We start from the raw sequence: 13,458 nt of genomic DNA on the forward strand, positions 1-13,458 counted from the left end.
AACCATTGCACCAAAATAACAACACATAATGACTCCATTACACAATTGCTGCAGTTTTATACTTGGTCCCAACATCGGATGGAAGTAGCCTTTGGGGCGATCACACATTTTTTGTCATTTGCCCTTCCATGGGCTCCAAAGGAACATATTTTTAAAGAAAAATAAGAAACACATTTTTTTGCACCGCCTACTTGGCTGATCTTGGTTTCTCCTCCAACGAGTAAAACAGTAGCTTAGTGGGAGATGAAAAGAACATACCAGGGGTACAGAGCAGACAGAGAAGTTTAAAAACTTCCAGAACAACAGCAAACCACTTCCATTAAGCTGTAGAGAAACACAATGGTTATTTAATAAAACACTGCAGACAAGAAATCATTTGAAGTCAAGTGGTTTTTTAAATATTTTTTCTTATTCATCTAGAAATGATGCAATCCTATACATCTTGCTTCACATTCATGAGAGAGTAGTTCTTTTTCAACTATGCAGTCTCCTTATTACTGCATGTCATGTCCAAGTCTAGAATAGCTTGATCCTTCAGTCAATACCAAAAACTGTCCCATCTTTTCCCTGAATTTTCCCCAACTTCACTAGTTGACGTTCAGATATTATAATGCCCAGCTGCTCACAGTGTACTTAGAGGGACGCAATGGCTCAGTGGCTAAGAGAGTTCAGTAGAAAGGTTGGCAATTTGGCAGTGCGACTTCCTAGCGCCACATAGCGGAATGAGCTCCCGTTACTTGTCCCAGCTTCTGCCAACCTAGCAGTTCAAAAGCATGTAAAAATGCAAGTAGAAAAATAAGGACCACCTTTGGTGGGAAGGTAACAGTGTTCCCTATGCCTTCAGCGTTTAGTCATGCCGGCCACATGACCACGGAGACGTCTTCGGACAGTGCTGGCTCTTCGGCTTTGAAACGGAGATGAGCACTGCCCCCTAGGGTCGGGAACGACTAGCACATATGTGCGAGGGGAACCTTTACCCAGTGAACTGAAATAAATATACCGGTAATAACTGGCTATTAATCTAATAGTCTGAATTTCTTCCTGAAGTTGTGCTGCTCTGAGGTCTGTAATCCAGCCAATATACAGAACAAGAAGAATCATTTCCTTCGATCATAGAGGGAGGCACTTCCGTGTTGTAGAGGTAATTCAAATTGTCTTTTGAATAGAGGGGGGATTCTGGGGTGCAGGGGTTGGGGCTGCTTGGAAAACCAAAGTCTTGGAGAGGTTTGTAGGATGTGACAGCTGAGTTGAATTTCTGGTTCATTCTCTCTTCTATCTGTATTTCTGGGTAATAGGTGGATTGAGAGTATGTCATATTTTCTAATAGTACTCCCAAAGTAGATGGCTTGGGAGTGAATTCCTTTGGCTTCTCCAGCATGACTAATTGGTTGGGAATCATATCATTTACTTCTATTATTCCAAGGCTCATCTGCGTATGAAAAACAAATGAATTAAAACTGAATAAAAATGCACATAAAGAGCAGATAGAATGCAGAGTGAAAAAGAGATATTCAAATATCAGAATATACTCTCACCCTCCATTCAAGGACAGAAGTCTGGTCCATTCATAGAGTAATAATAGAATCTTATTTAAAAGGAGATAGAATCTCTTGGGTTTTTTTTTATCAAGGTTGGAATCAGGAGGAAAGATGAAATGTAGCACATTGAACTGTACTGAAAAGATAGATGAAGCCCACAGGCCTTTTTTCTAACTCAGATTGGTTAATTCTTTCCTGACACTTATTATCCCAATACATAACCATCATCATCATTTTTGTAGTGAACTACTACAAATTTATAGTATGGATCCTACATATTTATAGAGGATACTGTGTTGGAAAATTTTACCGCCAATTCCAAATCAGTTTTCCTGACATGGCTATTGAGGTAACTATCAGAATTACTTTTAAATCTGTGTATACCAATTAGCCATTCATTTATCATAGCAAATAATTTGGGGGATTTTTTTTTTTGGCAAAAATATCTATTTATCTAAAGAATGCACCCAGAAGTGAAACACTGAGTCCCCTAACAAAATATAAATAAAAACTCTGAATATATAGCAGATGCTCCTTAATGCGGGTCTTAAATGTGGGCTTTCCACCCCCGCTAATTCTTTTAATCTGTTCTCATACGCCATCTCCAAAATGTTTAGGGCAGTATAGAGATTTGTTTTTGCAAAAACTATACAAAATAAATTGCTTTTTATCCCAATGTTCCAAGGTGTCTACTACTGTCATAAAAATGAGGAACGTAGCATTGCACCATCAGGGTACAAGCTCTGCCCTTTACGTGCATCTATGCAACATCACAACTAAATGCAGAAGAGATGTACTTTGTATTGCAACAGTGTAATGCTGTTTTTGCCCTCCCTTGGCTGTCAATACCTATTAGATGTAGTGTAACATCCATGAATCTCAACTCCCGCATTCTCAATAGGAACTCCAGAAGTTGCATTATCAGCACATCTTGAGGGCACCAGATTGAGAAAGGGGATTAAATGGAATTTCTTGATGATATAACCTTACCTTCAAAAATGGAGTCACTTTAGGTTGGGGTATTACAGGATACAAACAATTCTTTACGCTGGGGGGAAAAAAGAGAGATGGGGATATTACCTTTTTTCTTCATAAAGAGGGGAAACCCATTTTTATAAACAAAACTCAATTTAAACATAGGTACTTAAGACTCAGTTCCCACATTTAAAAATGTCAAGGACAACTGAACACTTAAAACTGTCCGCACAATCGCCTAATTTGACAAAGGATGCTTGTCAGAATAGAGCTGGAAGAGACCTTGGAGGTCTTCTAGTCTAATCCCCCTTCTCAAACAGAAGACCCTATACCATTTCAAACAAGTGGCTCTTCAGTTAAACATTTCCAGTGATGAAGCACCCACAACCTCTGAAGGTCAATTGTTTTCTTTTTTTTAAAATTATAAATTTTATTTTTTATTTTCAAAACAAACACAACACATAAAATCTTCCTTCTTTACCTACTGTAGAAAGTGTATCAATTGGTTACAAAAGGCTTTCGTGCATCTCTTCCACAGTCATCAAGCATAATTCATATTAGCTCAAGTATTTTAACTCAGATATTTATACATGTTACTCTTATACCTCCATTTTTATTTGACTATAATTATTTAAACATCCTTCATCATAAAATATACCAAGATTTAGTACACATACTGGCATTTCATTTAATATTTCTGAAATCATCCAATAACACTGAATCCTTATGTCCTATTCTAGCTAAACATCCATAATATTTAATAACAGACTTTTCTAATTCTCCTTTCCAAATCACTGTTTGCATTTTTCATCCAGTTTCCTTATACTGGACCCATACATATATATAGGTTGTCATCATTATCCCTCCTTTATTTAACTATATCCTGCATCATAATATTTTCCCCCTAATAATCAAAACTTAAAGGATTTCTAATCTTTCTTTCATGGGTACTATTCAATATTCATATCCAATTATTACTTATCATAACTCTACACATTGTATACATTATTATCATTATCAATTATTTATTTAACTATATCTATTACCACTAAATTTCACTAAGTTTAACTAGTTTTAAGTTATATTCTTCCATCTATCAACCTGTATCTTTCCAATAACAAAACAATCTCATATCTTCTGCCATTTGTGGTACCAATCCTCTAATCATCTTCTTGATCAATTTTGTATGGACTTCTCTTAGTAACTCCTTGCTTATAAGATCTCTCATATAATCTTGATGCCCTCTTTCTGTTTCCTTATTCAGATTGTCTTTGATTGTCAGTTGTGTTATCAATAATTTTTCTAATGGAATTTCTTTCTTTACGTCCATAGATTCTTTAATTTTATCTTCTTCTATATCTTGACCTTTTGAATAGATTTCCTCTCCATTTTATTCCTCTTTCTGTATTCCATTCTTTCCATTTTCAAGAACAAACCAATTACCATAGATATCAGCAGGTTTAGTCTCTTTATAATCATTTTCCACTTCGGTTTTTCGAGTTTCAATCACTCTGTTTTGCATTTGATGAACGTTTTCAATTTTTTCATCATATTTTCTTCTTATGTGCTATAGGTATTCCAGTTTTTTCTCTACTATATTTGATAATTTCTGTATTTCTGAAAATATATTTTGCAAAGTTAAGACCTCTATTTTTTCTTGATGTGTCATTTTAACAAACACAGCTGCTCTAGCTTGGAAGATTAATAAAATTAAAGCATAGATTTCACTTTCTCTGGTTGAAAATATACTTCAAAGGGACATCTGTGTGCTCTTATCAGTCTGTAGCCAAACAGTAAAACCTTGTGATGCCAAGTCAAAGCAATCCGTGAAAGAAAGAAAAAACATTCCATTTTGAATACACAAAACTCCGATCAACAAAAGCTCCCAGCCTCCAGAGTGAGACACTGTTAAAGCGGTTTTTTTTGTATCTCTTTTTGTATTTCAAATTAGAAAAAGAGGTCTAATCTTTAAATGAATTAGAAAAATACCCACAGCAATAAAAGAGGAAAACTTTAGCCTGTAAATTACAGAGAGTCACAAGGGGAAGGTAGAAGAAAACTTAATCCATCCGTTTTAAAAGGTTTGCATAGATTCGATCAGTGAAAATAACATTTAAAAAGTAAGATAACCACTGTCCAATACCAATCCAAATTTAATTCCGCCGCTTGATTCTTCTAGTCTTCAATTTAAATTGATTTTTGAGTTTTTATAGGCAGTCTCTTTTTTAAAACAATAAAAATTCCTCACCAGCTGGAAACACTTTCTCTTTCCGTATCCTTCCGTTTTGGAGCCGCCCTGACTTTGTCAGCCTTGGCTGGATTTTTTGTCGTTGGCTTGAAGAACTTATCTTGTTTTTTCCAGGGATTTTGCAGTATCCCCGAGATCAGCAAGACACATTCTTCCTGTTCACCACCTCTTCGGGATGGTTTAGGTCCGTTTGGACCACCCAGTGGCAAAAGTGTTGGCTGTGGTCTCAGAGCATTGAGACTGCACAACCATATCGTCGCGACATTGGCTCCTCCTCCTGGTCAATTGTTTTCATTGTTAAGAAGTTTCTCCTTAATTCCAGTATTACTGGAATACTATCAAGTCATCCCTAATCCTTCTTTTCTGTAAACTAGCCATACCCAAATTCTACAACTGTTCTTCATGTTTTAGTCTCCAGGCCTTTAATTATCTTAGTGGCTTTTCTCTGCGCTTTTTGTATGTCTCATCTTTTTTTGTAACATGGTGACAAAAACTGGATTCAGTATTCCAGGTGTGGTCTTACTAAGGATTTATAAAGTGGTACTAATACTTCATGTGATTTTGATTCTATGCCTCTGTTTAAACAACCAAGGATTGCATTATCCTTTTTGGCTGCTGCCACACACTGTTGGCTCATATTTAAATAATTGTCCACTAGGTCCCTCTCATAGTTCCTGATTTTGAGCCAGATTTAGCCTAATCTTGTCCTTATATCTTTGGTTTTTCCTGCCTAAGTATAAAACTTGTTTTTTTCCATATTAATGTTCATGGATAGGGCCCATTGTTCGTCTGTCAAGATGTTTTTGGATCCTGAGCTTGTCTTCTGGGGCATTGGCTATTCCTGCCAGCTTAGTGTCATCTGCAAATTTAATGATTTTCCCTTCTATCCCCTTATCTAAGCCATTTATTAAGATATTGAAGAGTAGTTGGCCTAAGACGGAACTTTGTGATATCCGACAGCTTACTTCCCTCTATATAGATCAGTGTTTCTCAACCTTGTCAACTTGAAGATGTCTGGACTTCAACTCCCAGAATTCCCCAGCCAGCATTCGCTGGCTGGGGAATTCTGGGAGTTGAAGTCCAGACATCTTCAAGTTGACGAGGTTGAGAAACACTGATATAGATGCAGTACCATTAAAGATTAATTGTTGAATATGGTTGTCAGCCATATTCAACTACAAAGCCATTTGGTGGTGATGCTGTCTATCCAACATTTTTCTAGCTCGCCAAGAAATAGTTTGTAGTCTATTTTGTCAAAAGCCTTACTGAAATCTAAATATGTCCACAGCATTTTGCTATGGTTTACTAATTTAGTCACTTTGTCAAATAATGAATTAAGATTGGTTTGGCATGATCTCTTTTAACTATGCTGCCTTCTAGTTATAACTTTATTTGTTTCTAGATGTTCATAAATCCATTTTTTTTTAAATAATCTTTTCCAGTATCTTCCCAGGTATTGATGTTAGGCTGATTTAGTCTGTAGATTCCTGAATCTGGGTCCCTCCCCCCATTTTTTTGAAGATAAGAACCACATCAGCTTTTTCCCAAACTGAGGCAGTTCTCCAGGATTTTTGAAAGAAATGGTACAATGGTTCTGAGATAACATTTCCCAGCTCCTTTAGAACTTTGGAATGTAATCTATCAAGTCCCAGTGATTTATATTCGTCAAAATCAGATAGATGTTCTCTTACCATTTCCTTGCTTATTTTAATTTTTATTTCTAACCTGTCTTTTATGGTTAGATTTTTGAGATGTTGGGCTATAGTTTCTTTTTGCATGAAAACTGATGCAAAAAATGAATTAAGCAGCTCTGCTTTCTCTCTACTGCTTGTTATGTTTATGTCTGAGATACAATACAATAGCAGAGTTGGAAGGGACCTTGGAGGTCTTCTAGTCCAACCTCCTGCCTAGGCAGGAAACCCTATACTTGTTTCAGACAAATGGTTATCTAACATCTTCTTCTAGTGTTGGGGCATTCACAACTTCTGGAGGCAAGCTGTTCCACTGATTAATTGTTCTGTCAGGAAATTTCTCCTCAGTTCTAAGTTGCTTCTCTCCTTGATTAGTTTCCACCCATTGCTTCTTGTTCTACACTCAGGTGCCCTAGAGAATAGTTTTGACTCCCTCTTCTTTGGAACACTGCTATCATGTCTCCCCTAGTCCTTTTTTTCATTAAACTAGACATACACAGTTCCTGCAACCGTTCCTCATATGTTTTAGCCTCCAGTCCCCTAGTCATCTTTGTTGCTCTTCTCTGCACTCTTTCTAGAGTCTCCACATCTTTTCTACATCGTGGTGACCAAAACTGAGTGTAGTATTCCAAGTGTGGCCTTACCAAGGCATTATAAAGTGGCATTAACACTTCACGTGATCTTGATTCTATCCCTCTGTTTATGCAGCTTAGAACTGTGTTGAATTTTTTGGCAGCTGCTGCACACTGCTGGCTCATATTTAAATGGTTGTCCACTAGGACTACAAGATCCCTCTCACAGTTACTACTGTTGAGCAAGGTACCACCTATACTGTACCTGTGCATTTCGTTTTTCTTGCCTAAATGTAGAACCTTACTCTCTTCACCATTGAATTTCATTTTATTAGATAGTGCCCAATGTTCAAGTTCAAGAGTCTGCTGCGCGTTAATCTATTATAGTGATATTTTGGTTGCTGTGCACTTACCGATTATTTTTCCTGGAACATATACACATCAGTATTAATGGAATAATCAGTAGTAGGTAAAGTAGATTGAAAAGCCATTTTTCTGTTGGAAAGAAAATCAGGTACACTTCTATTTAAATGTTTAATTGCAATTCTTCAACACAACAAGACAGATTTCTGAGGCTAAGCTTAAAGAAAAAAAAAGATTTTTCAATTAATTTTCAGGAAAATAGAAAATTCGTTGCAGTATTCCAGTTGTGGTTTTGCTAGGTTTTTGTAAAGCAGCACTAATACTTCACGTGATCTTGATTCTATGTTTCTGTTTATACAAGCCACAATTATATTAGCTTTTTTGGCTAGTGCTTTACATAGAAATGCAAAATATTATATTCAAAATAAATAAAAGACATGGGTTCAAACGCACAAGCTGCCAAAATTCCAAAGAAGTTCCATGTTTGTACCCATAGTAAATAAATACAGATGAGCAGGACTTACCATCATTTGGAGTAAACACTGCCGTAAAGCTAAGATTGTCAGTATAATTAGGATTGACAGCATAAGCTTGAAATGCAAATAAGTACTTTGTATTGGGTTTCAAATGTCTCACTATGAATTCAGTTTGGTTTGGGTCTTCAATTTTGTAACTGCATATCATCAGATTACCTGCATTCAAGAAGAAAGTTTAGGCCACAAACAAAAACGTCTCACTTGCTCTCTGCAAATATTGATTTCATTGTAAGATGAAAGGCTCTTATGACATCCTAGCATCACTTTCACTGCTACTTCACAATCACTCTGAAAAACCTAATTCCTGCTTTTCATAATCAAGTATCATCAAGTATTTTTCAATGTTGTTCTCTTCTTTGTAGGTTCGTAACATTTCATTATTTGATGACTGAAGGCTCAAATGTGGCCAGTCAACAGTCAACAACATGAGTATGACCTGATCAACAATGTAAGGTGTGCGTGTCATAGAAAAGCAGGAAGTATTAAGGATCCTGGTTTAACCACAAATGAACCAGACTGTAAATATACACCTCTCAATTCCTGCTTTTTGGTTCCGTTTTCCAGCAGTACAGCTAAACAAGCATCGAAACTCCTTTCTGAATTATCCCTTTTCCAAAACGCTAAAGCTAGAGGCTACATTTTGTGCATCATTTTTTCACCTCTAACCCAGGGGTGTAAAACACGATTTCATCAAGGTTGTGTTTGACTTTATGAATTCTCAATGGCCAGGAAGCATTCACTGCCTTATTAAAAAAAACAAAAACCCTACACTTGAACCACAAGAGGGAGCTAAGATGGAGACAGATTCATTTTGTAGTTTTGCACGAGTGGCTTGAAAAATATTTAAATAAAACCAGAGATGGTTAAATCAATTGTTTTATCCAAAGAAGAGAATATATCTAATTTTATTTTTGTTTGGAAATCGCTTCTCTATTTAATGCTTGTGTTGGGGGAAAATGAAACATTTATTTTGTTTTTTCAGATTAGATAGGTTTGTTATAGAAATGGGTATATATATTACTGTGCAAAAGTAAAAAGTTGAGGCTGTAATGTTATTCTCCTGTGCTAAAAAGAGTCGAAAGTCAATGTCTTTTTTTTTCTTTTTCCCTTTCTACCCTACACTCTTTCTTCTTCCTCTGTTCCTCAAACTAGTTCCCAATATTTTTATTCTCCTTTTTATAATTTATGGTCTGATAAAATACAAAAAATTGTAAACTGGTTAAAATAACGTGTTCATTTTCAATCTAATAGTATGGACCAGCCATTCATTTGTTCAATTGCTTTTAAACTGTGTGAACCAACTTTTAAAACTGGCTTAGCACAATGTGTGAACTGGCACATCGCCAACCTCCCACTGTAGTCTAACCTTGCTAGAATTAATAGTAGAAATTAAACAATGCAACTGATTAAAAGCATATCAACAATTTTAACCTGAGAGACCACCTCCTGACGATTACCTCCCATAGACCGATTAGATCTCACAGGTTAGGTCTCCTCCCGATTCCATCCGCCAGCCAATGTCGGCTGGCGACCCCCCGGGGGAGAGCCTTCTCTGTTGCAGCTCCAGCCCCCTGGAATGATCTCCCCGTCGAGATCCGAACCCTTACTACCCTCCCGGCCTTCCGCAAAGCCACCAAGTCCTGGCTGCTCCAGCAGGCCGGGGGGCTTGTGAAACATCCAGCCCCACGGAAATTGTGAATGTTGCGGTTTTTGTTTTAAAGTGTTGTCTTTGTCCAGTTTTCCCCTTCCCTTGTCTATTGTGAGCCGCCCGGAGTCCTTCGGGAGTGGGCGGCATACAAGACAAATAAATACAAATACAATAATAATTAATTTTAAAAAGAAATGTAATGTCGAAAATAAAGAAAAGTCTGTATCAATCAGCCAATTCTCTTGAAGAGAAAAACCTTCATAAGATGGAGACATTCAGAAGAAACCAAGAGCAGAGTATTTCAAAATTAAAATATGCTTGGAGTTTTTTCCTCCATTGCAACTCTCTAAAGTAGTATTTCTCAACCTTTGCAACTTTAAGAGGTATGGATTTCAATTCCCAGAATCCTCGAGCCGGAAGTCCACACAACTTAAAGTTGCTGAAGTTGAGAAATATTGATTTAGACTTTGAGCTACTATTAGGAATTTTCAACTTTGTTTTTTCTCTTGGATTTACCTTCATTTATTTATGGAAAAAAAACCATGATTTATGAACTATGTATCATCTTCTTTTGTGCTTAGAAGGACTGTCCTCTACCAATTCCTAAATAAAGCTCACATTTCACTTAAAGATATATTATTCTCCAGAAAGAGGACCACTTACCTGGATGTATTAATGGTTTGGATCCTTGTACTGAACAGCTTTCATTATCCATTTTCATGTAAAGCACGTAACCTCTAATAAAACCATCCTTGAACTTTTGACCATATCGTTCCCAAGTCACTCTTAATGAATTTGCAGTGATTGAATCTATATTAGACAGGTTGTAGGGTGGGGGTTCTGGAAAACAGAAAATTGACAACTTTTACTATGTATTTGCTATAGGTTTAATCCTTATATCTTTACATTATGATTAAATTTCCATTTGTGTTCATGCAAAACTCCATTCTGAGAACTGTCTTTCACAAATCTTGAAAATAAAAATGGAACTAAGCTAACCTAGCCAAGGGTTAACCTAGCCCTTTCAAAATTTTTAGAAAGGGGTTCTCTGCCCGGTTGCTGGGTAGGCATGGCCATGGTGGGCATGGCCTAGTTGGCTTCCTGCACGACAGTGGGGGAGCATTTTTGCCCTCCCCAGGCTCTGGAGGCTTTCCTCAAGCCTCTGGGAGGGCAAAACAGCCTCCCCACACTCCGGAGTCCCTCTGGAGGCTGGAAACAGGCCCATTTTTTGCCCTCCCTGAGCCTTCGTGCCCGCCCTGTACTTACCTGTATCCAAAACGGGCCATGTGGGACTCCTAGTAGGGGTGGGCAGGGTCAGCCAGGAGTAGGATTTGGGGGTTCTCTGAACTGCACAGATCTTAGCTAGAGGTTCTCCCGAACCCCTGCAAACTCCCACTAACCCACCTCTGAACCTAGCTGATTAAGGACTAATGATCATGTAAATGACAACATTACTCCAAAGAGATCTGTTAGATTACAAACAGCATGAATGAAGGAAGTATTGCCAGTACAAGCAGAAAGGCATTCCAATAGGAATTCACGACTTTGTATCAAAAGTATATTAAGGACTGGGAGACCTCAATGTTTTCCTTCTAAAAGGGGATTTAGAGCTATTATATGAGATTTCTTTTGGAGTCAGGGGGCATTTTTATATCTGTCAACCTAGCAGGTAGAAAACAGTGTTTTTCAAATTTAGCAATTTTAAGATACGCGAATTCCCCAGCCAACAAAGATGCTAAAATTGAAAAACATTGCCCTAAATCAATACTGTCCCATAATGCTTTACAACACTCTCTGGGCAGTTTATAGTGTAAGAATTATTTGCATATTGCCTCCAACAATCTGGGTTTTCATTTTACTGACCTCGAAAGGATGGAAGGCTGAGTCAGTCTTGAGCTCCAGCAGGATCAAACTCCAGGCTGTGGGCAGAGTTTGCCAGCAACACTGCACTATAACTTTTGCACCATACCTGTTCAGACAGTACTCTGCCTTAAGTTCCTGCATCAAAATCTACCCCATCTCAGATTCCACACCAAAAATCTATCCAAGCTTCCATGTAACAATAAAGTAAAATGAACTGCTAATGCTTTCCCTGACTTTCTACATCTTCAATACATGTGGTGTTTATAAAACAAATTTCTAAAGGGGCAAAAATGATGAAGAATCTCCTGCACTGGAGATCTTCACATGGACAGCTGCAAAGATGGTGCAATGATATGGTGAAACGAACCCAGTTCCTGACATCATTAACCATCTGTGCAAGCTACAGGTGAAATCGGGAAGAGAAAATAACAAATTATAGGCAATGTTTATAGACAGGCACCCGGAACAGGACATTGTCTGGGATAGATGGTAGAAACAGATAGTCCTGGATCAGGAGTCAGAAGGACAGGAGTCAGCTGCTGGGAGAACCTCTAGATTCTGTGCAGTTTAGAGAACCCCCAAATCTCACTCCTGGCTGGCCCCATTCACCCCGTTTTGAATGCAGGTAAATGCAGGGCACACACGGAGGCTCAGGGAGGGTGAAAAACGACCCTATTGGAAGTTCGAGGAAAACCTCTGAAGTCCGGGGAGGGCAATCCGCCCGCCGTGGTGCAGAAGACTGACTAGGCCATGGCCACTATGGCCACGTCCACCCAGCAACTGGGCAAAGAACCCCTTGCTAAAATATTTGAAGCCCAGGCATAGTTAGCACCTCATCACCATCCATAATACGAGTCCTTTAAAAAAAAAAATCCAATCAGCACCGTGACATTTTACAGCCAGCTACTCCATTGGTAAGAAGAAGAGGAACAACAAGACTTTGATCCACATTCATCTTATTCCTACCATCTGGTCTAGATGGGCAGATAGAACCACTGTAAACATTTACAATAGATGGTCAAGATGAACCCTGGAATGTGTTTTTAAGAATGGTGCACATCTGTCTTTCCTTATGTAAATAAATAAATAAATAACCTGGGCTGATATTGAGAATAAAGACCTAAATAACGGTTCAATCATATTTCCTTTTTATGAATCTGTAAACAAATACTGTGTTTGCTGAAGCTCAGGACCTGGGAAGCAAACAAGAATTCTCACAGGGGAAACGCATCACCCACAACTCTTCAGTATTCCATTTTTGCAATGAGACAAGTTACAGAATAGATCAAATCACTGCTGAACACAGTACAACAAAACTTCAGCGAATTCTGCACTGACATAGAGGCGGTGTGCTATTCATGTTCATAGCAAATTGCAGTCATAGTCCAATTTAACGTCTACAATTTTAGCACAACTTACCCATTTCTTCGAGATATTTAGCCTTCCTTTCCAATAAAAAACTTCTATCATCTTGTATTCCGTACACATTAAAAGTGTATCTTATCCCAGGTTTGAAGGCATCTAGAATACATTTCAAGAAATATATCGCAAAGAACAAGGAGTTAGGAATAGAAAATGTACGATTACAAGTGGAAACCAGTGAGAATGTTTGGGAAAGTTGGAAAATATTGACTTGTAAGAATTATATGGAGCCTTTGATTTAATTTTTCTTTTCAAGTGTCATGGGCTTTACCACAAATGTAGTTGTCATGAAGTTGAAAAACTAGCACAAAATGGCTGCCGGTGTGGTTAATTACAAAAGCTGGCGTGATAGAAAGTAAATTCAGACTGAAAAAGTAAAACACAGTACTTCTGTTAACCTTGTGGGGGTCTCCATTTAAATGCTTGTGGGGAAGAAGAACCTTTATGCTAGTGGTGAAATTCAAATGTTTTTACTATAGGTTCTGTGGCCATGGCTTGGTGGGCATGGTGTGTCTTGGTGGGCATGGCAGGGGAAGGATACTGCAAAATCCCCATTCCCTCCCATTCTGGGGCCAGTCAGAGGTGGCATTTGCTGATTCCCC

At 37.9% G+C, this 13,458-nt stretch overlaps 1 protein-coding gene across 1 annotated transcript in view; it reads right to left on the reverse strand.

Moving 5' to 3' along the window:
- Positions 1-909: 909 nt before the first annotated feature.
- Positions 910-13,458, reverse strand: part of OSMR (oncostatin M receptor) — a 48,408-nt gene continuing 35,859 nt past the window's right edge. The window contains exons 15-20 of the mRNA XM_032214567.1: positions 12,854-12,955; positions 10,235-10,411; positions 7,912-8,079; positions 7,438-7,519; positions 2,529-2,586; positions 910-1,429 (exon numbers count right to left, since the gene is read on the reverse strand). Of these exons, the coding sequence (XP_032070458.1) occupies positions 1,022-1,429; positions 2,529-2,586; positions 7,438-7,519; positions 7,912-8,079; positions 10,235-10,411; positions 12,854-12,955 (995 nt within the window). The 3' untranslated portion in view covers positions 910-1,021. The remainder of the gene's footprint in view (positions 1,430-2,528; positions 2,587-7,437; positions 7,520-7,911; positions 8,080-10,234; positions 10,412-12,853; positions 12,956-13,458) is intronic.

This window comes from Thamnophis elegans, chromosome 3 (assembly GCF_009769535.1).
Source record: "Thamnophis elegans isolate rThaEle1 chromosome 3, rThaEle1.pri, whole genome shotgun sequence".
NCBI lineage: Eukaryota > Metazoa > Chordata > Lepidosauria > Squamata > Colubridae > Thamnophis > Thamnophis elegans.